Genomic DNA, 23,156 nt, shown 5'->3' with positions numbered 1-23,156 from the left:
GTCGGTCGAACCGGTGATTGGCCACTTGAAGAAGAAGAATAGGAGAGAGAAAGGAAAAAAAGAAAAGAACAAAAAAGGAAAAAAAGTAATAAAATTATTTAAAAATTAAAAGAAAATAATTTGTAGTAGAAATTTTGAGTACAATACCAAAAGTAATTCTATTTCGGGAATTGAAATTTTGAACAGTTACCAAACGGCTTAAATGCTTAGAAATTATTTGCGGGAACAAAATAAAAAAGAATTATTTCTTATCGAAATTGTTTCTAGGAACAAAATCGTTACCAAAGCCACCATAGTGGCTAGGGATACTCCTTGTAAGACTTAAACTTGAGAATGTCCTTAAAAGGTTTCGTCTGGGCCTCTTGCAAATCTCAGCATCTTCTAAATATCAAACCCTCAGGGGGTAGAGGCAATTCTCATGCCTCGATAAATATTGTAGTTGGGGACCTCCCCATAAGAATTAAACTTGAGCATATCCTTTAAAAGCTTTGTTTGGGCAAGCATCCTTAGATGTTAAACCCTCAAGGGATACTCCAACACCTCGAAAAATATAATGGCTATTGACCTCCTCATAAGATCGGAGTTGAGCAGATTTTTAAAAGGTTTTTTTTTTTTTTAGCTTCTAGTAGACTTCGACATCCCCAGATGTTGAACCCTTAAGGAGGTAGAGACAGCTTTCACACCTAAAATTATTGTGGCTAGGGACCTTCTTGTATGACCCAATCTATGCAAGTCGTTAAAAGGGTGTAAAGAAACTAGAGGGTAGAGCAAGGGATAGGCCCAAAAAAATGTACCGTACTAAGGAGAGCAGGAGCATGACACATTAAAATAAGTAACATAGTTTTGCGGCCCGCCACGTTTGTGGACGGGCGGAGACAGTCCCTGTTGATTGGAAACAACTTCTGTCTTGAGAAGAAACTTGTAACCAACCGGAGAAGCCAAGGCAGACCCCCCTGGTTCTGGAAAGCCGACTAACGCTAGCTAACCCTATGAATATTTTCGTAAGATCAAACGGATTGAGCCATAGTTACTCCACGTTGCTTGCGATCCGCACTGCCCGCGTTATAAGATCCAAATTGACACGCCACGCGGCCAGGAAGTGTGGAGAGCCCATTCTGCTCCAATGAAAAGGTGATTGAGCCTTTTTTGCAAGCGATCTTGAACTAATTCACGGAGGGAAAACGGGGAGTCAATCTTCGTGGAGGACAAACTGCTCGCGTCATCGTTCTTGTGTCAGCTCGCGAGCGTCGTTCGACAGTAAGTCCATCGATCTCGTCTCTGTTCGTCTCGACTTTTTCTCTCGTCATCAGCAGAGGATCGCCCCCGAGACCGCTGTTGTGGCAGTTCGCAGCGGTTGCTGCATGGCTCTGCCGTGTAGATTGTGCAAAAAGACTGATCAAGTAGCTAATGGTCATCTCTTTCAGACCCTCTTTCTTCTCTCTCTCTCTCTCTCCCCCCCAGCCCCCCAAAAGAAAAAAGAAAAAAAAAGAATTACTTTCTGTTATAGGTGACGAAAATAGTGAAAAAAATGGTATTAGGTCTTGCCAATTTTCTTCGCAAAGAAGTCTTTCAGGTATGCGGGAGATGTTAACATGGTGGGATCACTGAAGGAGAGGAATAATTGACGGTTAACCAAACCCATGACTTGTAATATGAAATGAAACTGCAAGAAAAAGTCCCAGTCATCTTGATGATCTGTCTGTGACACTTGGAGTCCTAGAGTGTTGTTCTTCATGTCGAAGGAAGGTAATTTGGAAGAAGATTCCTAAAAGGTTAAGGAATGACAAAATCAATCCAATCAGGACATAAAAAGTGAAGTTCATGCGGATGGCCACATACTTGTTCTGTATATCATTTGGCTTTGAAAAAGCTGGATGTATTTGTTATAGCCATGGAATGGCTGTACACATGTTTCTTGACTCAAGCCAGATTTAGAGGAAGGTTAAATGATTAACCCATCTGCCTGTGACTTTATGTGCGATTAGATACCATGCTTATTTGGTCTATCTTCTTGTCTGCATACTATGTTTCATCCTATCAGTGCATTACGACACAAGGGATACTCAGAATTGTTGTGCTGGCTTGGGTTTTCAATTTGAACCACTTTTTCTTATGTGCTTATTGGCTGTGTGAGGCTCACGGTTGTGTACATTTGGTTGCAAATTGATCTATGAAAATAGTTCGTATTTTTCACGAAAGGAAGCTGAACAAACTCTCCGATGCATGCTCTTCTTTCCTCATCTCTTTATTCTTTGCATTTGCATGTCAAATAACAACAGAGAGGTCCATCCTTTTTTACCAATACTCCTACACATAATGAATGGATTTTGAACTATAATCTGCAAATGTTTGCAATTTTCTAAATTGTTTATAAACTGTAGAGGTCACACTTGTGGAAGAAATGCAGTTACAAGACTATGAATTTGTAGAGTAGAATTGGCAGTACAAACCTTTTAACAGATGTTGGTTAGAAAGGGGACGACAACTTAGCTGATGATGGTCGATACCTTCTGGCATGTCGTCTTGCTTTCATTATTTATTGACTTATTTCCATTTACAAAGATAAAGTGTCCCATGTTCTGAGTTTTAGACGCGACATACCATACCTTGAAGTCTTTCTGGTGAGTATACAAGTTTGTTGTTTGAAGATAACTTGTAGAAGTTTGAACTTTTGAACTGTCTGCTAGCTTTCAATGCAATGCGTTGATAACCATTCCACAGTCTGAACTCGTGCTAATGCAGTTGCAGTCTGGTTCACAGTGCTTAATCAGATCTGTTGTGTGAAAGACATGTCGTTGATTGAAAGTATGCTCTTCAAAATAATTGAGTGGGAAATTTACCCCAGATTGGTTGCTTCAAGGGGGACTTCTTTACTCTGAGGCTGTGGTTGGCCTAGACGGAGGTTTGAAGGCGCAAACAAGTCATGCACTATGGTCATAGTTGATGGTTCATGGCAATATTGGTTAGCTTGATTCACATCGCTTGCTCTACAGACCTATGGATTAGGAAATTTGTCAGTAAAATAAAAGATGAGTAATTGATTGACATGTAATAGATGCACTTGTCATCTGAACTTATACCTTCTTTCTCAATGCATTATTTTCCTGAAGGAAGAGACTGATCTTCTTGTGAAGCTCTATGTTTTCCTGATGCATCACATTTCCCTGGAATGAATTAAGCTTATGTGAGTCACTTGATAGTTGATAACCGTACTATTGGAATGAAGTCGTTAGGTTGTTGAAACCTTTAGGTTCAGCTCTTTTACATCAGCAGAGAAAATTACCTCCTGCAGAGAAAGAATTACCAGAATTATTCCTCGGATAAAGTGAGCTTGTGTCGTCTTTTCCTGGATCTGGTGGTAATACAGAAACAATGTTTGAGAGTTTGAGGCAGATATTCAGCTACTACCTTATTGGCACGGATGCTTTTTAGGCTTTGCTCTAGTTGGTTTTCTAGATTATGCAGATCTTTGATGCTGAGGCCAGAGAGTTGTTCTCCCATCAATTGCCTGTGTGTATCAGATTGAAGAGAAGAAATCATGCTCAGACTTGAGAACTTATCAATTTCCTGCCACATTTTGAAGACCTTCTTATGTCTCTAGATACTTGACATTCTGATAGCATATCATATCAAAAGGCATCCAACACCCTTTCCAATTTTTTAGTTGAGTGAATGGACATTTTTCTAATGTATAATTTGCCGCATTTTCAAATCTAGAAGCCATCGTAATGAGTTACTTTAGCAATTCCGAAAGGACTTTACTGATTATATCAATGAAACTAGTCTATTTTAAAGTCTTGGACACAGTATAGCCTCCCAAGGTTGTACAAGCTTGAGGAAGCTTTCTGGATTTCTTTTTGTTGGCAGCTCAGCTAAAATAACTGAGAAAGTATACCCCAAAATATGATAGTTTCTGGATTTCTTTGTCCTTGGAGCTCATCCAAAATAACTAGAATTATACAGTTGATCAGATAGTTTCAAAATGAATCCCTGATGTTATTGTCCCCTCTACAATAAAAAACTTGGTGGGCCTAATCCACAAATGCATTCTGGATGGACTAAGAAGATCCATTTGGTCGCAGCAGGTAACACTTTATGCTAGTTTTGCCAGGACAGTAGTAGCTCTCTTGAACCATTTACATATCAAGTAGATAGAATATGGTCGATTATGCTTAGTGATTATAAGAGAAGTTGCTGTCTTCTTTGGTTACGAAATAATTACTGTGCTGCACTATCGACTCTAGGCTTCATCTGCTCTACACAAGTATTCTTAATGCATGTGATTGAGAAGATGAAATATATATTTTGTTCTCTCCTCAGACATGGATAAGTATTACCAAAAACAGACAAGTTTTTCGCACAAGTGAATTCTTTGACACCATGGCAATTTGTACTTTTGAAACTGAATCTTGATATTCCTCAATCTACAAGATGAAAATTCTAACAGATGCTAACAGTTGGAACATAATTTTAATTCAGATAAGCATGCTATATATCATTTAGTGAGATAACTGGAAGAGTCCTCAATCCTTTTGGAACTCCACTTCTACACCATTCATGTTCATTCTCCAAAGACTCATGACCAAGTGGAAGATTACTGTACCTGTGGTGCTCTTGCAGGTGCTGCAGCTGTTGTCTTAAGCTTTCGACCTCTCTTTGGCAATGCTGGTAACATCATAGAAGTAGCACGACAGAAAAGCTAATGAATGGGAAAGCATTGGTGTGGTGCATGTCATACAATGTGAAAGTTCTGAAAGCGTTACATGGATTTCCATGGCCATAATGACTGATGAGGACTGATGGAACAGATGATCCTAAGACTGAGTAGACAAGTACAACTGCAGGCAGGGTCTGTAAGGAAAGAACCTGCATATGATATTTTTCTAATGGATGTGTTGGGGATATTTTACTCGTAAGTAGAAGTTTGAAGCATTATTTAAGTATACAGAAGTGAGCTTTCCTTCATCGAATCCTGATTAAATTAACTACAGTAGTTTCTACCAATTGAATTTGGTGTTTGATCAGTGAAGCATTTGCAGCAAGTAGGCTTCTCAAAGCAAGTACGTTGGAAAAATGTGCAACCTTGCAGATAAAAGTTGGCCTGCACTAGCTGTTGATCTGTTGTAGATTATAATATGTGTTGCATTGTTTCATAGTTTCTCTTTCCGTAGTTCTATCCACATGCACCTTTCTGGTGCAACCTGCAAGTGCACTTGCACTGTGCTCTTCCACATGGATTTCACCCGTAGAAATGCATCGTGAACTAGTCCATTAGCTCATGGATCTAATCACTCTGTTCTTGAATTAGCCTGTGCAGAGGATATGCATCATCTTGAATGAGGCAACATGTGCCTTGCTCAACCAACCCTGAGACAGCCCATAGTTGCCCGCTCACAACTCTCTTGGAGTGCACATGGCCTCCCAAACACTCCAACGCCCCAAGCCCCACATAGAGTAGGAGAGATATATTGAGTACTCTGCCCACTCCCAAAGGTCACCACCACCTTGATTTCTCCTTTTGGGGCTTAGCTCACATGGATTGGGTGAGGTTGTAACAAATGATATCAAAGTAAGGCACCGGCCGAAGTGCAGGATTTATCATACCTCCCTCGATGGTTTTGGGCTTAATGGGTTGAACTTTATGGGCGGGTGTTGATGTTGGCGTTATTGCTATATGTAGGGAAGGAGGTTGTAAGACTACGGGGGTCTACAAAGAGTGAGAGAGGGATTGCACTGATGCATTATTAGCAGCCTAAATCTACAGTCACCACGAATTTGAGTAACACTTTAAAGGATTTGGCTCATGTGGTTCCAGCCGGTTTGTTACAAATAGCCTGTGCATTAGAGGACTTGGGCACCATTGGCTCGCGGTGCCATGCTTTACTCTGTTTAGCGCATCCCTGCCCGGCCATGAGTAGGTAGCCCAGCCTTCCCTTTTGCACCAATCAGTCATTGCCAGTGCTACGCTTCACTCTTGAACGACTTCTCTGCTTGCCAATGTCTTGACCTAAGACTTGCACTTAATGCTCTAGCGGCACACCTTGCTCTTAAGCATGTCCTAGAAAATGTCATAGCATGGTTCATGTAATGATGTAGTCCGGTCCCCTCGTTGTTCAAACCCAAGCCCCTAAAAGGATTATTAAAATGGTGGCCGTTGGAGTTGGGTTATTTCCTTAAGAATCAAGCTATAAGTCCTCTTCCATTAGAAGTGAGATTGGAGTGTCACAAACTTCCTAATCATTGCACTGATGTGCTTGTCAATATTGGCTCTTTAACCAAACACCAGAAATAATTACATAGAATCTACAAGTGGCATGTAGATTCAAGAGGTGACTTTAACCATGTAACACTTTGCTCCAAACAGGTTCTGGAGGTGCCTCTTATGGCGTAGCAGTATCCTACATGCTCCTAGTTCAAGCACTTCCTACTAGTGTGTTGCTTGATATCTATGAGAATTTGGTGGGACCACTACCAATTGTTTAAAAATCTTAAGTTGTTAAATAAAGAGGTGATTTATTATTTAAATATTCTAACACTCCCTCTTATGCTCAATTTGGTCTTTTTACGTAATATTAAGCATGAAAATTCAATCGAGGAGGCAAATAGGATCTAGAAAGATTTGAATTCAAGACTTCCAATTCTGATACCATGTGAGAATTTGGTGACACTTTTATCAACTATTTTAAAAGTTTAAGTTATTAAATGAAAGTATGATTTATTATTTAAATATTCTAAAAATACCTTTTTATAACGAGCCAGTCTAGTTCATATGGACCAATCCCCCAAAAAACAAATACTTAAGGAGTGACCCTCAGGTTTCGTAAAATCAAGTCATAAGTCTTCTCACATCCTATGTGAGGTTGGGGCAGTACAGTTCAAGCCCCAACTTTGAAGAACGATGACATGACCTTAATCAAGGGTAAAATGAGGAAAGCTCATTTGAGGATATCTGGAAATTTGGAACAATGTTCTTGAGATCCTCTAGTGAGAAGATGTGAGTGCAGGATGGATACATAGTTTAATAATGGCAAGAGAAAGCCTATAAATACATGGAATAAATGATAAGGAGAAAGTTGGAGTACCTACATAAGACTCAAGTCAAAAGAGTGCACAATGACACATTAGGATAAATAAAGCCAACCTCACTTAGTGGGAGAAGACCTAGTTTTTGTTGTCGGTTGTTGTTGCTAGTTCCGCTAGGGACAATGACAACACTAGTTCCGCTAGGGACAATGACAACACAAGTATTTGAACATTTGTCTGTTTTATAATCAAGCACCCAAACTTATTTTTCAAACAAGTACCTCAACTTTTTACATGTAAGTCAATACGAGACCTCCCTCTAGTAATGGTCATGTCATGCAATTTTAATAGGTTCGCCTACTTAGAAAAATGGTAAACCCAATTGGTATCAGCTCAATTATGACATTTTTCATTTAGGTGTTGGGTGACGAGGAGAGAGAGAGAATACTGACTTGGATAATCTTGGCCATTCAATGTGACTCTGTTGAAATGATGTCAATATAAGAGGCCAACATCATACACCAATGTAGACAATTAATGGCTATCTACCGGCATTAGTGTCCAATTTGGCATTTTCCATTCAAAATTTTAATGAAGGTCTCACGTTGACCCATATTGAACAAGTTGAGGTATTTGATTGAATAATCGATTGTAAAACAAGCAAAAGCTCAAGTATTTGGGGAATCATTACCCCTTTTATATGCTATTGCTTCTAATACGTCCTTGGCACTTATTGACCCCAATTGAAGTGCAATTGCAATAGATTGATTGCTTCAGCTACCACACAATGACCTGATAAACCTCACTTACTTTAGCATTAGTTTTATGCACGCATAATTCATTTGTATGAAAGGATAGATGATAAGGTGGGTAAGCATTTCTTTACTTTAGTCTCTCTAGCTCATTGAGAGTAATGATATTCTCAAACATGGGATCATTAGCAATATTTTCTACGAATCTTCATGAATTTCCTGTTTCCAGATGATTGCTTGAACCCAAAGAATTTTGTTTCTCTTGAGGCTAGGTAAAGGAGAATTTTCCTTCGCTCAAATTTTGCTTATCCTTTCAACTTGTTGAGCCACCAGAGGCTCCTTTGCATCTTTGGCATACTTTTTCTGAAACTTCTGACTTGACTCTGCAAATGCAAAGGCAAGGACGTTAGCGTTACTTAGCCGGTTGCAAGTGGGATATAACTAAAAGCTATTGATCCATCACTGGGTGGTAAGGCGGTTAGTTACCAGTACCTTGCACTCAACTTTGAGGTGCTGATGCTCCATACGTTTGGTCAGATTAGAGAAGCAGGGTCATTGTTGCCCATTTGAGCATTGAAAGCAATTTCCATCGTCATTGACATTATGTCATTCCTCCGCTATGTAGATTTTTCCTTAGTTTCATACCTAGTTGGTCAATAGAGTGATCTAGTGAGCTTGAAAATATATGGAAACTTCACCTGGATTTGTCAAGTTAATAGCACTGAGAATGACTTGTATATCATTAAGCCCATATTAGTCAAAGTCAGAGGTTCTTAATGAGAGTTTCCTCTGTCGGAGAGCTTCTTTGTAGCTTTGATGCTATTTCCCAAAAAGTTACCTTGTCCACTTCCTTCGTTGTTCCTGAAGGTGTCCTGCGGTGCTTTGCATCTGAGTAAGCACACGGGATTTAGCTGAAATTTTTGGGAACTTCATGTAATGCTGGTCTTTCTAGAGAATGAAGAACTTTGAATGGTATGGTCACATATAACAACTTTCTCCTCCATATCCTTCTTATGTTTGTGAGAAGCTTATTTGAGGAAAATGCTAGACTTATATCACATGAAAGATCTCGTTTGAGCGACATGGTACACTTAGGTCACATGAAAGTAGAAGAGCTTGTTCCGATCTCCAGTCCCTTTAGTCAATGGGAACTTTACTTTCAAGCATAAAGCAAAGGCTTCTTTCCATCTCCAAAAGAGTTATCTAATGGTTCTCTCGATGCCACATAGCATAGTTGCTTGAGGGAGTATAAATCACATTCTATACGACTATTGACAGCTGATTGGCCTATGGATACATATTTGGCTTCCCTTGCTTGCTTAATCCATTGAAGTCCTCCATTACTAGACTTCCGATGAAATGGTCTTCGACATTCTCTGATGACTCCTGCTTCACTGCCCTTGCAGTTTATCTTTTTTGTACTTTTCTTGTTCGTCATCTATGCTATGGTTAGGCGTTTTGGTTAGATATTAAGTCTTGAAGCCATGCATTATGGAGATGTCACCACTATGCACGAATTGGTTGATGAAGAATCCTGCCTGAAGTTTCTTAGCTTGAATAATGGCTTTCAAGTGGGTTAATCCAATTCTCTCTTCTACCCAAACATTCAGACTCCATGTCTATTAAATAGGTTTAGTTTTAAAAAATTCTGGTCATCATCATTAAAATAAGTATTAATATGGTGAAAAGGTTACGTAAATAAACAACAAAGGCAGATTGAGATGTTATTTGGCAGTACACCGTGGTTAACACTTTTTAAAGAACACTAATATGATTAGCTTGTGTGGAGCTATTTTTAGGACCTGGCCAATTATATCTCCAATCCTTGCAGCAAGTGTCATTTTTCTGCTACATTAGTTGCTATGTTCTTCGAACAAGCGCTTTATTTTAAACTGCATTGCACAAAAATTCTATGGCCACTTTCTGGGATAGGCAAAGTTCTGTATGCAGCTGATCTTCAGCTTCAATGCTAAAACATGTCAAATTAGTTACGGCATTTTTCATGCATTTTTTGCTTGATCATATGATAAAGAGAAACATTTTGACATTGAAGTAAAGTATCATGCAGGTGAAGTTTTACAGCTTGAGTATGAAATTACTAATGGAATGACAGTTTTCACGGGATGATTATGCCATTTTAGTGTAAAATGAGTATTTCGAAAGTGAAAGACATCTGACATTTCTGTGCAAACTTTGTAGAAAAAAAGAGGTGGTATTTTCAGATTCTTACCTTGATTTCTGAAGCTGGATTACGTAGTTGGTAGCCTTCCCCCCTCAACTGCTTGTAACGTTCCAGCACCGACTGCATACTGCGAAATTGAACTTTCAGATATTGACTAATATGTTTCGTTGTTATAGGACTTTATGTGGTATTACTTCCAAAATTGTAAAATGAATGCAGAAGCAAGTTGAGGTACATCTGCATAGTGCAAATGGGTAAATCCCCTAATGTCAACCCGAAGTCAACTTTTGAATTATCTATTGAAAGTTGTTACCTTATTACTGAAATCACCATAGAAGCGTGAGACCTGGTGGATATTACCTATGGTTGTACCCATCAAGGTCTGTCATCTCAGGGCACCATTCGACTCTTTTGGATATTTAAATTTCAAGAAGAAGACTACTGACAAACCTGCAAAGTGGTGTCCGTGGTGTCCATTTTTGGATTAATTTAACGTTTCATTGAATTTCAAATTGGGAGAATAGAATGTCGTGACAGATGGTTGAGCTATCCCTATTTCTAATTATGTTGAGTACTCGTGTTATAAGCTTTGAAGAGCTAATAAATGAGTACCACATTTATCCTTATTGTCACAAGAAGAAGCAAGTGTAGAACTTCTGCCTTCCAGTTAATGGTTGTTGTCCATTTGAAGATAATTTGCTATGTAGTCCAGAAGGTTCTTTATGCAAATATATAATCAGAGAATCTTTGGACATTTTAACGGGATAAAAACAATGAATCTGATGGCCGATTGTCATTTTGGCCAATAATGTACCAAGACCTGAGCAAATTGTTGAGTATATTAGTCTTGTTAATTTAGCTAGGGGAACTCAAAGAACACAGGTTTGATTGAATCCACTACATGCATTCAGCAAATACCAGAAGCACCTTTGATTCATTTCTAATGGATTTTATCTTAGGGACTTCAGTAGCCAAGAAAGGGTATGACTCTCAATCTTTTTGTAGTGGATTGATCGTTAGAAAGAAGAATGGCATACTTCATTCCCTGTTATAAGTCATCTGATACAACAGATATCGTGGATTTCTTCATTTCAAAAGTTGTTAGGCTGCATGGTATTCCGACTTTCTGATAAAGATGGGAAACTCATAAGCCATCGTTGGACTTTGGGGAGGAGATTCAACATTCAATTGGGATATTCTACTTTTCACCTTTGAACATATGCTTAGACAGGAATGGTTAACCCAAGTCCGGTAATCTGATGTGGGATTTCTCATTGGGGATAACAAGAAGGGTTTGGATTTTCAGGAAGGAGGCTTGTACATGTTCATTTGAAGTGCAAGAGGTTTCCTAAGGGTGAATGTGATGAACTTAAGTTGATGAAGTTTGGACAGACTAAAGCATCGAAGAAAATCTTACTTATTCCATACAGCTGCTATTCGAGTTGCATACAGATCAGCCTAATTACAATGTTTCTGATTTACATGGTTCTGTGAGGTTTGACAGAAAGGTTGCTGCAGTTGAAGATCAAGTTAGTCAACTGCTGAAGAACCTTGAAGACGCCATTGAAGATGTGTTAAACGTTAAAGAAGTGAGACGACTTTATAAGGGAAATCTACAGGTGAAAACATTTAGTTTTTTGTTAAAACTCTCACCATCGAGCTTGATTTTATTTCTTATGGCCATTTGATGCAGAAGCATAGTCATATAGTGTTCTGAGTGTTTTTCTTCTCTATTTAATCTTTCCTTATTTTGTTAGGATCAATGAGCGGTCATGTGATAGTCACGTGACTTTTGTTGAGGCTGAATGGTTCTTTATCTGTAATTGAGGATTGAGACCGTCTTATGTCCGAAATTTCATATAAATAGGGCTTCGATCCACTTAATCTCTCTAGATTTTCTCTAAATCCCAAAATATGAAAAATGTTACTTATACATGATGGACTATCATCAGATTTAATTTTTGACTGGTAGCAAAGTAATGTATTTTAAATATCTCCAAGCCCTTTATTTTCCTCTCCAATTGTCAATTTCCATGCTTCCATATTAAGGCACATCTAGCGTATGCATAGGTGGAATATCCTTGCATTTGAATATTGAACCATACCTTTTTAATAGTTTGAGCTTTTAGATTAGTCATTAACAATGTAAATAGCAAAACAAGTCCCTATTTTCATTTCTTTTTTCAAACTTATCCCCACCTTTCAAACTTACCAAAATAAATTAATATTTATTGAGATTGCATTAAATCTATCAACCCCACAAGTAAACTCTCTCGATCCAAAAGATACATTACTTATGCTTTTTACCCTTTTAGCATTATATAATGTCAACTTTGTCACTAAGGCTATGTTTCCATTAAAAGAAAACCTAGTTTTGTAATCTTTCTTCATATAAAAATCAAATAAACATTTTCAATATATGAAATGACCGATATTGCGCCGGATGTATCTTCTCCCTTGAATTATGTCTTTTACTTTACTTCTTCTTTTTGTTTGTTCAAAAACTTCCTATAATAGAGTTTATGGCCTTATCTAACATATTTCTTTTATAGTCCTATACTAATTCCCATTGAAAGTTTATGTTGTGCTTGTATAGCACGTTTCTAGATGCATTTCTGTTTCAGTGTTATGAAACTAATTTTGATTTATTTCCCGTATCATTTATTTATCAAAAATGGTGATTATTGACGTCTAACACACGGTCCAATCATCTATATTTCTATTCTCATGCTTGGATATTCGTAGAAGAGATAGTCTTACTTGCTTAAAGGGGAGAAATGTAAAATCAATTTCTACTCATCCTAATCTCTCTAGATAGTTACTTTGGAATCTAAATCTTTAAAATCACAAAGAAAATTCTCATCATTCCATACTTATTGGCTTAACACGCAAAGAAATTAATGGGTAAAGGTTGGATATGGTCAAGCCACTTAACGCAATGAGACACCAAATTTTTGCCCACTTTTATATTCATATATGTGTTGAATCTATTCTCATGTAATTAATTTATGTACTGTATTTATCTGTAAGTGTTAATGGTATGATAAATCCTAGTTTCTGGATCGGATCATATGACTTAGCCATTGATAGCACAAAACACTAACACCATGTGAATCTGTGAAGTTCTTTTGGAAATGACACTGACGAGTTTGTGACATCTTTTTCAATTTGCTTGATATTGGATGTTCTGTGCATGAATTTCTTCTCTTCATAGCAAATTTTCACTTAGTGATAACACTGACATTGACATCAAGAGACACATGTTGAATAAATATGTTCATAACTACCGACCAATTTTCACCACCGCTTTCACCATATTTCAAGTTAAGTTACTTTGAATGTTGATTTGCTTTTGAATGGACCTTATTTTAGGGTTTTCTTATTTCTTATACACTATATTAACCTAATTTAGTAAATCATTAGAGTCAAACTGAACAAAAAATGAGTCATTGTATATATATAATTTGTTGTCGTCAATATGTATTCATCTTTTGGTGAGGATCAATTTCAAGCATGTACTTGCAATATCTTTTGGTTATCTTTATGAGAAATAAATCTCAAAGTATTATGTATCTTTGAGATTTTGATTAAAACCATTTTGAAAGGAGCCAACTTTTCCCTAAACAATTTCTAGCCCATATATCTGACTACTTCATAAGACCCACTTCTTATTAGAGCTGCCAAAATGGAGATACTGAGACTATTGTAGGTCTATTGTATTAAATAAGGAAAACAAACGAATGAACATAAACCGAAATAAACAGCAAAAAATACAAAATTGAATTAAGAATAAAAGAAAAATTGTCCTCCTTTCAGGCAGTATGTACGAGAGGCATGCATATGTAAATGGAGAAGTCAGAAATCCAAGGGTCATGACAACAGAAGAATCCTCTAACTTTGGCTGATCCTATGCACATCAACACATGTTATCACTATAATATTTAGGGATCATAGCCAAAACTCAAGAGATCAAAGCCCAATATGATGTTGAAAAAGAACCGAAGCCACTGGAAACTAATCAGTGAAAAGCATTGAGTATAGCATAGAGGAGACTTGACTTTGAGGGAAGAAAAAAGAGCTAGGGATCTAACCTAGAGCTGGCGAAATCGTAAAGCTTTCCAGTGCAAGAGAAGACGATAACTCCCACCTCAGCATCACAAAGTATGGAAAGCTCCCTCGCCTTCTTGAGCAACCCATTTCTTCTCTTTGAAAAAGTGACTTGCCTACTCGTCGTGTTGTCGATTCTCCTTATCGCAATCTTTCCTCTTCCCATCTCTCACCACCTTCTCTTTTAAAATTTAGGGTTTCTTACCCTTTTTATCTGTTAAATTTACGATTAAGTTTTGGTTAAATCACCAGTCCCTCATGATATCACAAATAAAGAAGCTTCACGTATTTCGCCACTCGAACAAGAGGAATGAAAGTTATGATTCTAGCTCAAGAACACAAGGCATTCGCATATTAATTATAAAAAAAAAATATAGTAACAACATATATGACTGAAATATGAAATAATGAAAAGCAGAAAGAGAATATAGCAAGACGAAGAAGAAGAAAGAGAAAAGCCTCACTTGCCGTAAGCTGTGATTAAATGGACTGCAGAAACAATGCTTGGTGTTTCTCTGGATGGGGTTTCAAATTAGAAAGGAACTGATGTTCTTTTCCCCTCAATGGCAAGTTGAAAACCTCGTATTTGAAGGAAAACGGGAAAGGCGGAGCAGATTCTCTTCGCCCAATGAAAGGTCAGCTCTATTCCCCAAAACAGAAAAGAATTGGGTCTCTCGCGAACCAGTCGATGCACACTCGCGCGAGTACGACTTAACTTAAACTCTAGTTCTCAAGGCACCCACTGGTCACCGACACTACCGAGAAAGCCTCTGAGGAAGAGAGACAGATCAGCTAAGGACAGATGTCAGTCCACTAAGGAGAGTAGCACTCGGTTTGTACTCGAGAGGAAAGACAGCAGAGCAAACCTAGTACTCTCATACAGTTGGCTTGAGATTCTTGGGTAGCATGTGGACAGCGCCGTTGTCGTATCCATCGTTGACACGTTGTTTATTGTTTTAATCTATTTCAGACACCCTAAAATATAAATTTTTTTTTTTAACGAATGATGCTAATATGTCATCATCACGTGTGCACCTACGAAACTGTTCTTTTTCAAAAGAAGGGTACCGGTCAACAACAAAATTTGCACACTTATTGATTGACATTACTTACGAAACCCTTTCTTTTTAAATTACAATATTTTAAAAAAAAAATACAATATTTTTTGGCCAAAAGGAAACGAAAATAAAAGAAGTTACCTCAAAAGCGAGATGGCTAATGCAGTCCTCTTTCATCTTCTAACTCTGATTACTCATGAAATATTTATTTACAGTCATCATAACCTTCAACTGATCATCGCCTTGATTGCCTCCATCACTACCATCTCCTCAATGAGCTCAACATCAGTCGAGTCTCCAAAAAGACGAAAGAGATATGAGGTATCAATACTAATGAGGTTGTGTTACCACACCTTATGGCAAAAGAGAGAGGGGGGGGTACATTGTCCATGGAGCAATGCACCATCAATGCTAATGACTGAATTGGGAAAGGTGATTGATACCGGTGGCTATATGAGGCATGACGTCATCGCAAATGTTGGGCATAGATATAGCAGATAGAGATCAAGAGTGTGTTGGGGGTGGGACATGGTCAATCACAAATAAGTTTGACATAAAAGAAAACATTAGTGCAGGGCATAGATCTAGTAGATAGAGATCACGAGTGTGTTGGGGGTGGGGGCATGGTCAATCACAAAGAAGTTTGACATAAAAGAAAACATTAGTGCGGGGCATAGGTGTAGATAGAGATCACGGTGTGTTGGGGGCCCAATCACAAAGAAGTTTGACATAAAAGAAAACATTAGTGCGTCCGCTTTGGACACTGAGTCCTCACGGCTTTAAAACGCGTTACACAGGTTAAAAGGACCCTAAGCCTTATAAACTAGCTCAGACTCCCCCCTAAGCAATGTGGGACTAGAGAGGACCCCTTCTCCTTTCTTGGGCTGTCACACTCTCCACCCCTTAAGGGACGCTGTGGCCCCCACACGCGATCGGGAGTTGGCTCTGATATCATTTGTAACGACCCGAGCCCCACTATGAAATATTGTTCGCTTTGGACACTGAGTCATCACGGCTTTAAAACGCGTTACACAGGTTAAAGGGACCCCAAGTCTTATAAACTAGCCCAGGATGAGTGTGACAGCCCAAGGAAGGAGAATGGGTCCTCTCTAGTCCCATATCGCTTCATGGGGTTTAGTCATGTGCTAGTTTATAAGACTTGCCTAGGGTCCCCAAGGAAGGAGAAGGGGTCCTCTTTAGTCCCATATCGTGTAACTTGTTTTAAAGCCGTGAGGACTCAGTATCCAAAGTGGACAATATTACACAGTGGGACTCGGGTCATTACAAATGGTATCGAGCTAACTCCCAACCGTGTGTGGGGGCCACAACGTCCCTTAAGGGGTGGAGAATGTGACAGCCCAATGAAGGAGAAGGGGTCCTCTCTAGTCCCACATCGCTTAGGGGGAAGTCATGGGCTAGTTTATAAGGCTTGGGGTCCCTTTAATCTGTGTAACATGTTTTAAAGCCGTGAGGATTCAGTGTCCAAAGCGGACAATATTACATAGTAAGGCTTGGGTCGTTACAAGATGAGCCTAATCGTGGAGTGGGTGCTCTCTTTACCATAACAGGAAATAGTTTTTTTTTTAGTAACTTATAGTTTCTTTTTACTTAGAATGAATTTTTCATGGTTCATAATTCTTCCGTGCTCATGAACTCTTATGAGTGGAGCTTGGGGTTATTAGTTGAAGAGTGAGTGATGGCATAGGGGATTAATACAACTGGTTCGTGAGAGTGGCGTCGGGATAGTTGATACTAGGAGTTCTAAGATGGAACGAATAGATCGCTAAGGAGTTCTGAAGGTGGGGTTGGCCTCTCGTGTATAAACTAGTTGAGAGCTGATGTTGCTCTCTTGATGAGGCCATGGTAGGCCGAAACTAGTTGTTGAGCTTAAAGTGATATGCTATTTTGCTCAATGGACTAGACACCCAAGTTAAGTTGTGCATGGTACAATCCGATACGAGGAAGCTACTTGTCGTATTGTTCTTTGGAACAACTATAGAAGGAAGGTTGGTTTGTTGTTGTTGGCTCATCAAGCTCCACACAAGCTATTCCACGGCCATGAAACTACTAGGTCGTGACAGATAGTATTAGAGCAGGATCCCTGCAGTACATGAGTCGAGATGGAGAAAACTTGTGGTCTACCCGATCCTATAAGGGTGGAGGGTAAATCGCTAAGGTCGAATAAAGTGCAGCTCTCAACTAGCTTATAGGATGATAATGGCGGCATATGAAAGAACCAATTCCCTACTAACTAGGGAAAATGTTCCTAGATCAATTGATTTGTCTTAAGAAGAGGTCTATTGCCACGTTTTTAACAAGGAAAAAAACCTCTATTGGTTTGCTAAGATCAAGAAAGGCTTAGTATGTGAAATAGGATGCTGCCAAAAGGTGCAAGATGCTTATCACCCCTTTGCCCTCATGTCACTTTGCGCCCTCAATTTTTAAAACTTCTGATTTGGCCTACTTCATGATGACTAGGGCTAATAAATGGGTGAATTGGGTCAAGCTGGGTTTTGAATGGATAAAAAATGGTTTAATTCAAATTGACTTATTTAACATGTTTTTACCCGTTTGTATGCAATACAAGTTTAGTGACTCACACCCGACCTAATCCATTTACTAAAATATTTTCATATTTAATTTAACCTATGAAAATATGTATCAATCTAGTTAATCCACTTTAAGCTCTTCATCTTGTATATATTATTTTGGTAAAATCGCTATTTTGACTATAAGATGCTAAAGAATTGACTTTCAACCTTGCATAAAATTATTATTTTTGTATTGATTCATAATAAAGAATAATATAAAGTTAGTATTTGGTAGTGAAATCTAAAACCATGTTAATAATAAATTCTAAACTATATTTTTTAGGAAATCTTTATATACACGCAATTGATTTGTGAAAATGGTTCATGAAATGAATTTGGATATGGTTTGTGAAATGTAGGTTGTTTTATGATATGAATCCTGAATTTGGTTTGTGGATTATTGGAGGATGATGATTTGATATTCATTATCTCTGTGAACCTTGTTTGGGGTTTTAGGTATGGATATTGGTTTCAAGATATCTATTTAGGTCAAGTTACTGGCAAATAATAGGTGGGGACATGACCAAAGAGAGAATCTCGATTGCCTTATTACTAGATGTTATGTGGTAACCATGGATTGATATTGAGGATGAGAGTGATTAATGAACTAAATCATTGATTTTAATATATATGTATTATATGTTTATAATCAGATTAAAATGATATAACCAATTTTGATTTGGTATGTGCATTTTATATTGAAGTTGAGATAAGAGAGTTTTTATAATGTTTTATAAATATACACAGTGGATATTCAACATGTTTAGAAGAAATATGTACTATTCACTGAGTTGTGATTGGTTACTCCATTTATTCTAAGTCTTACTCAAGTAATTTAGTTAACGACGAATGGAATGGGAACGCTATCAACGGGGATACTGGGGAGTTGGATCTTTGGTATGGTTTGAGACAATTATATATATGTATGTTGATAACTATTTGGTTTAGATGAGTCTTGAGTCTTTCATGTATGTGTGTGTGTCTATATATACATATATGTGTATATATATTGTAGATTGTAGAAATTCTAATATTGCAACCTGCTCTTTGTTTTATCATATATATATATATATATATATATATAATTGGGTATATATTTTGATAATAGTTTTATGCTGGTTTTTATGCTTTTTTTGGTTAGGAAGATGCTTGTGTCATTCCCATATATTTATGGGAATTTGAGGTGACATGTTCAATTTGTGAAGATGTAAAGACCAAGTCTTTTCTTGATTTCGACTCCATGTCGGCCAATGCATTCATAGGTAAGACCTAAAATGTACGATGATCAAGTACCCAAAAGCCCTCTTTTCTCACGTATATATATTACCGAACCAATAGCATTCCGACTGTACTCGCCACGAGGCCTGTAATAAAGAGAACATGAGACTAAAGAAAGAAGCCACTGATTCTGTTGCTAACTTTCGATCAGATGAAACGCAAAATTGTCTCATCACAGAATAAGATATTCAGCTTATGACACTGGATCTTTTTGGGAATAACCAATGTTAAGGTACTGAGCAAGATGTCAAGTTATAATATTAAATAAATAAATAAACGACACTGCCCATCCCTGATTTGTCGCTGCAGCAAAACAAAAACCCCGTACGTATCAATCCGTGCGATGTTCTGCATTCTCTCCATCAGAGCATTGCATCACCTGCTAATGCTCTGTGCTCACTGCGTGACTGCCGCTTTTGCACAGTGTCCTGTGCTATGCTTGGGAAATTGGGGAAAAATGGGAGGACTGACAGTTTGTGCACAAATTTTGAAAAAGAAGTGTAAATTTTTTTCTAATAAGTAAGAGGCTGAAAGTATAGAAAAAAGGAAATCATCGAAAGTGTTAGAAACTACTCAACCAATTCCTTAACGATTAATAAGACCATGCTTATCACCTTCGTTAAAGAGAGAAACAGGGATAATTTCGCGAATGTCCTATTAATCACATATATAAGTCCATTGAATAAAAAAAAATACGAAAAAACACCTATAACCCTTAAAATATTGCTTCAAGAAATTTTCTATTTTTGGCGTGATGATTTTTCTCTTGATTCTCCTCCTTCCCTCCCTCCCTAATGTGGTTGACTTGTCCCATCTATTCACTCGTCTCTCACGACACCGCCCCCACCCATCATTCGCGTCCCAATCGCCCAATCTCGAATTTGTGATGTCATAGCCGCACCAACAATTTAATTAAATATGTGTGTGAATGTCGTTTATAATTTGTAACTCATTAACTAAAGGCTTTCTCCAATAATGAATTGAAGGAAGTATACCGTTATTTTATTTTCCATTCATGTGAGTCAAGTTTTTTTTAAGGAGCTCTTGAGTTCTTTTAGGGGTAGGCCTTTATTTATGAATAATATCACAAGCTCACCCTCATGTAATATAGAACTCAAATCATATTAAGTCATATGCCAGTTCACACTTCCTTGGGGCATCAAGAAAGGAATTCTCATCGATGGTTGATCTCGACGGTATTGAGGTGGTTAACTTAGGGTGCGTTTGGCTACACCCTATTTATGTTCCCAGGAACAAAAATTTCTGTTTTTTGTTCCCCGGAAACAAAAAAGAAACAAACGCGTTTGGGTGCGTTTTTGTTCCTTTTTTCTTTTGTTCCCAGGAACAAAAAAGAAACAGAAACAAGAAACACAAAATTTGTGTTTCTTGTTTCTGAAACACAATTGAGGAGCAAAAAAGGAACAAAATTGTGTTCCTTTTTCTATTTCTTGCTCCCTTCGAACACCGCCTCTCTCCCCCCCGCGACGAGCTTCTCCTCCTGCGACCTGCGACGAGTGTCTCCTCCTGCGAGCAGAGAAGTCCATCGTCTTCTCCGGTGCCGACGGCGGCCTCTATCTCGACAACCGCTGCTCCTTCACTAGGTAAACGTGGTCACTGCTCCTCCTTCACCGATTGTCTTCACTTCGGCGAGAGCCACCCCTCGCATATCTGGGCAATGGCTAGTCGGAGCTCGAGTGTTAGGGCTCGCTCGAGCTAGCGCTTGCTTAGATCTGCGAGCCGCTTGCTCGAGCGAGTCTCGCAGATCCGGGCGGCGTTGCTCACCCCCATCTGCGATAGCAGCTCGTCCGCTCGCTCGAGATCCGGGAGAGAGAGCAAAGTAGCGAGCGTCGCTCTGCTGCTCGAGCTCAGCGTTGCTGCGCTCGAGGCGCCCGCCGTGTGCCGGAACCGGAACCATCGGCGGCTCTTCCGCCGTGCCCAATGGTGCTGGCATTGGTGATGGGGAAAGGGCACGAAACGGGCAAATATCTGGCCTTTGCTGGCGTTCCTCGACACCATGAGGAGTTGCTGTTCCGTTGATCTTTGTCCCGCGATCCCGTTGTTCCGTGGCAAAAACGACGCCCTATCTAGGCCAATATCTTCCAGTGGGTATTTTCCTAGTCTTTCTCCATTTATTGATCTATTAATGTCAATCAAAGTAGTAAGCAAGAATCATGCAAATGCCTGAATCGAGCGAGCAAAGCAACGAGCGTCGCTGCTGCTCATGCTCGAGCGAGCAGAGCAGCGAGTATCTGCTCGCTTGCTTCTCTGCTCGAGCCAGCAGAGCAGAGAGCCCTGCTCTGCTCGCTCGAGCGCTCGCAACAGCAAGCATAGAAGTTATTGTTGCCAAGCGAGCGTCTGCTCACTGCTGCTACACTTTTCATTGTGTGTGGACTGTCAATTGACAACATCGGGCATGACAAAATAGCCTTTTATCACTCTCATAGTTCTATACATTATTGTTTCTTTAATCTCAATCTCTATGACATCATGTAGATCTATGGATTTGTGGCTGAATATATCAAAGTGATGTGAATCAATGTCAAAGTTATTGTTATTTATTTTTCTGCCTTTGTGTTAAAGCTTCTCAATTTGCGTTTTGTCCTATATTGCTTGGATTTGGTCTAATATTAGTATTTTCTGTGTGTCTCTATGAACCCTTGCGGCTCAGCCACATTTTGATCTAATCGGAAGTCGAGGAAGAAAAAGGAAAAAAGGGGTGTTAAAAGTGAGAAAGACAAAAGGAAGAAGATGACGCCCGAAGAAGAGAACGTGTAGAGGGGTAGACTAAAGGGGAGGAGAAAAATAAAAGTAAAAGAAAAGAAAAGAACAGAAAAAAAAGGAACGTGAGAAGAGAGTGGCTCGATTCTCTCCCTCGCTCTGTTTTGTGCTGGTGTTTTCTGTGTTTCTTCTCCTCCCCTCCGCCCTTTGGGTAGGTCGCGACAACTGCTTAGTGAAAACTTTGTGCCCTACCATGTCATTTTTCATATGCGACCGCATATGATGTGTAGTTCATGTAGTACATTCTTCGTGAATCTATAAGAACAACGTTGTTCGACTTTTTTTTGTAGGAATGTTGGGGATTATACATTATGCGAGATCCTTGGTATCTTATGGCTATAATGCTTCAATTTTTTCTCTTTAAGTTATGGATTTGCAGAGAATGGAGGATGCTGTTTCGTTGTTGGCTTATTGCTTATTGTCTTGAATTTTCCTTTACTTAAGGTACATCCTCAATTGGTTGATTCATTCTCAGGTGAACGCTGATGCTTTGAGAACTTCGGTGGATCCATCCAAAGTTCCAGATTGCCGGTGCCAATCCACGAAGACATATTCTTTTTCCCTTGCTTTGTCCGGAATTTGCCAGTCCTTGCCACATAAATCACAATTTGCTTAGGACAAGGATTGCAAATAAAATGGCGAGGGATCATAATATGCCTGAAATTTCATGACTTTGTGTTTCCGACTTTTGTAATTTTGTTTTTAAGTATTCACTTATCAAATCCAATGTGATAAAGTTGAACAATGAACTATATTACTTCATTATTGTGATGTTATGTATGAAAGGGTCTACGTAGAGATCTATGAAGTATTCTTCTTTTAGGTAGCTCTTATTGTGGGATTTTTACTTACGAAATTTTGTTCCAAGTATGCACATGACCATATTCAAAATGTTTGTCTTCACCAACCATGAACAAAATTAAATTGATGAGCATTTCATTAGAGTGATAATGCAATACCAAGTTTACACTTTATTGAAAAAAAAGGCATGTGAGAAAAATTTGGAACAAAGTTTATTTATAAAATTTTCTTCAAAGTATGCACTTATAACCATGTTCAGAATGTTTGACTTTACTCACCATGAACAAAATTAAATTGATGAACATTTTATGATAATGAGAATTCAAAGTCAAGTTTACACTTTATTTTTTTTTTTTTTTTAAAAAAAAAATGGGAAAATTTTGGTACGAACTTAAAAAAATTTCTTCCGACTAAGCAAATATGATCAAGTTTAGAATGTTTTTTTTCACTTAATATGAACAAAATTAATTGATGAGCATTTCATGAGAATGATAATTCAATACCAAGTTCACATTTTATTAAAAAAAAAAAACAATTGAAAAAAAATTGGAACATAAATTTTGTACATTACTAAACGTGTTTCTGT

General features: G+C 38.4%; 1 protein-coding gene and 1 long non-coding RNA gene across 2 annotated transcripts; one reads left to right on the top strand and one right to left on the bottom strand.

Annotated features, from left to right (window-relative positions):
• The first annotated feature begins 899 nt into the window (after nucleotides 1-899).
• Nucleotides 900-5,024, top strand: LOC120295431. The gene is made up of 2 exons (XR_005552810.1): nucleotides 900-1,410; nucleotides 4,621-5,024. It is a non-coding gene; the product is annotated as an uncharacterized LOC120295431 (long non-coding RNA).
• On the bottom strand, nucleotides 3,075-14,230 carry LOC120295430 (MADS-box transcription factor 27-like). The gene is made up of 6 exons (XM_039316577.1): nucleotides 14,049-14,230; nucleotides 10,006-10,084; nucleotides 4,604-4,665; nucleotides 3,409-3,508; nucleotides 3,245-3,286; nucleotides 3,075-3,164 (listed from the first exon to the last, which is right to left on the bottom strand). Exons 1-6 carry the CDS (start codon nucleotides 14,228-14,230, stop codon nucleotides 3,075-3,077), a joined length of 555 nt encoding a protein of 184 aa, XP_039172511.1.
• Nucleotides 14,231-23,156: the final 8,926 nt, after the last annotated feature.

Source organism: Eucalyptus grandis, chromosome 7, assembly GCF_016545825.1.
Source record: "Eucalyptus grandis isolate ANBG69807.140 chromosome 7, ASM1654582v1, whole genome shotgun sequence".
Lineage (NCBI taxonomy): Eukaryota > Viridiplantae > Streptophyta > Magnoliopsida > Myrtales > Myrtaceae > Eucalyptus > Eucalyptus grandis.
This window is presented reverse-complemented; position numbering and strand designations above follow the sequence as displayed.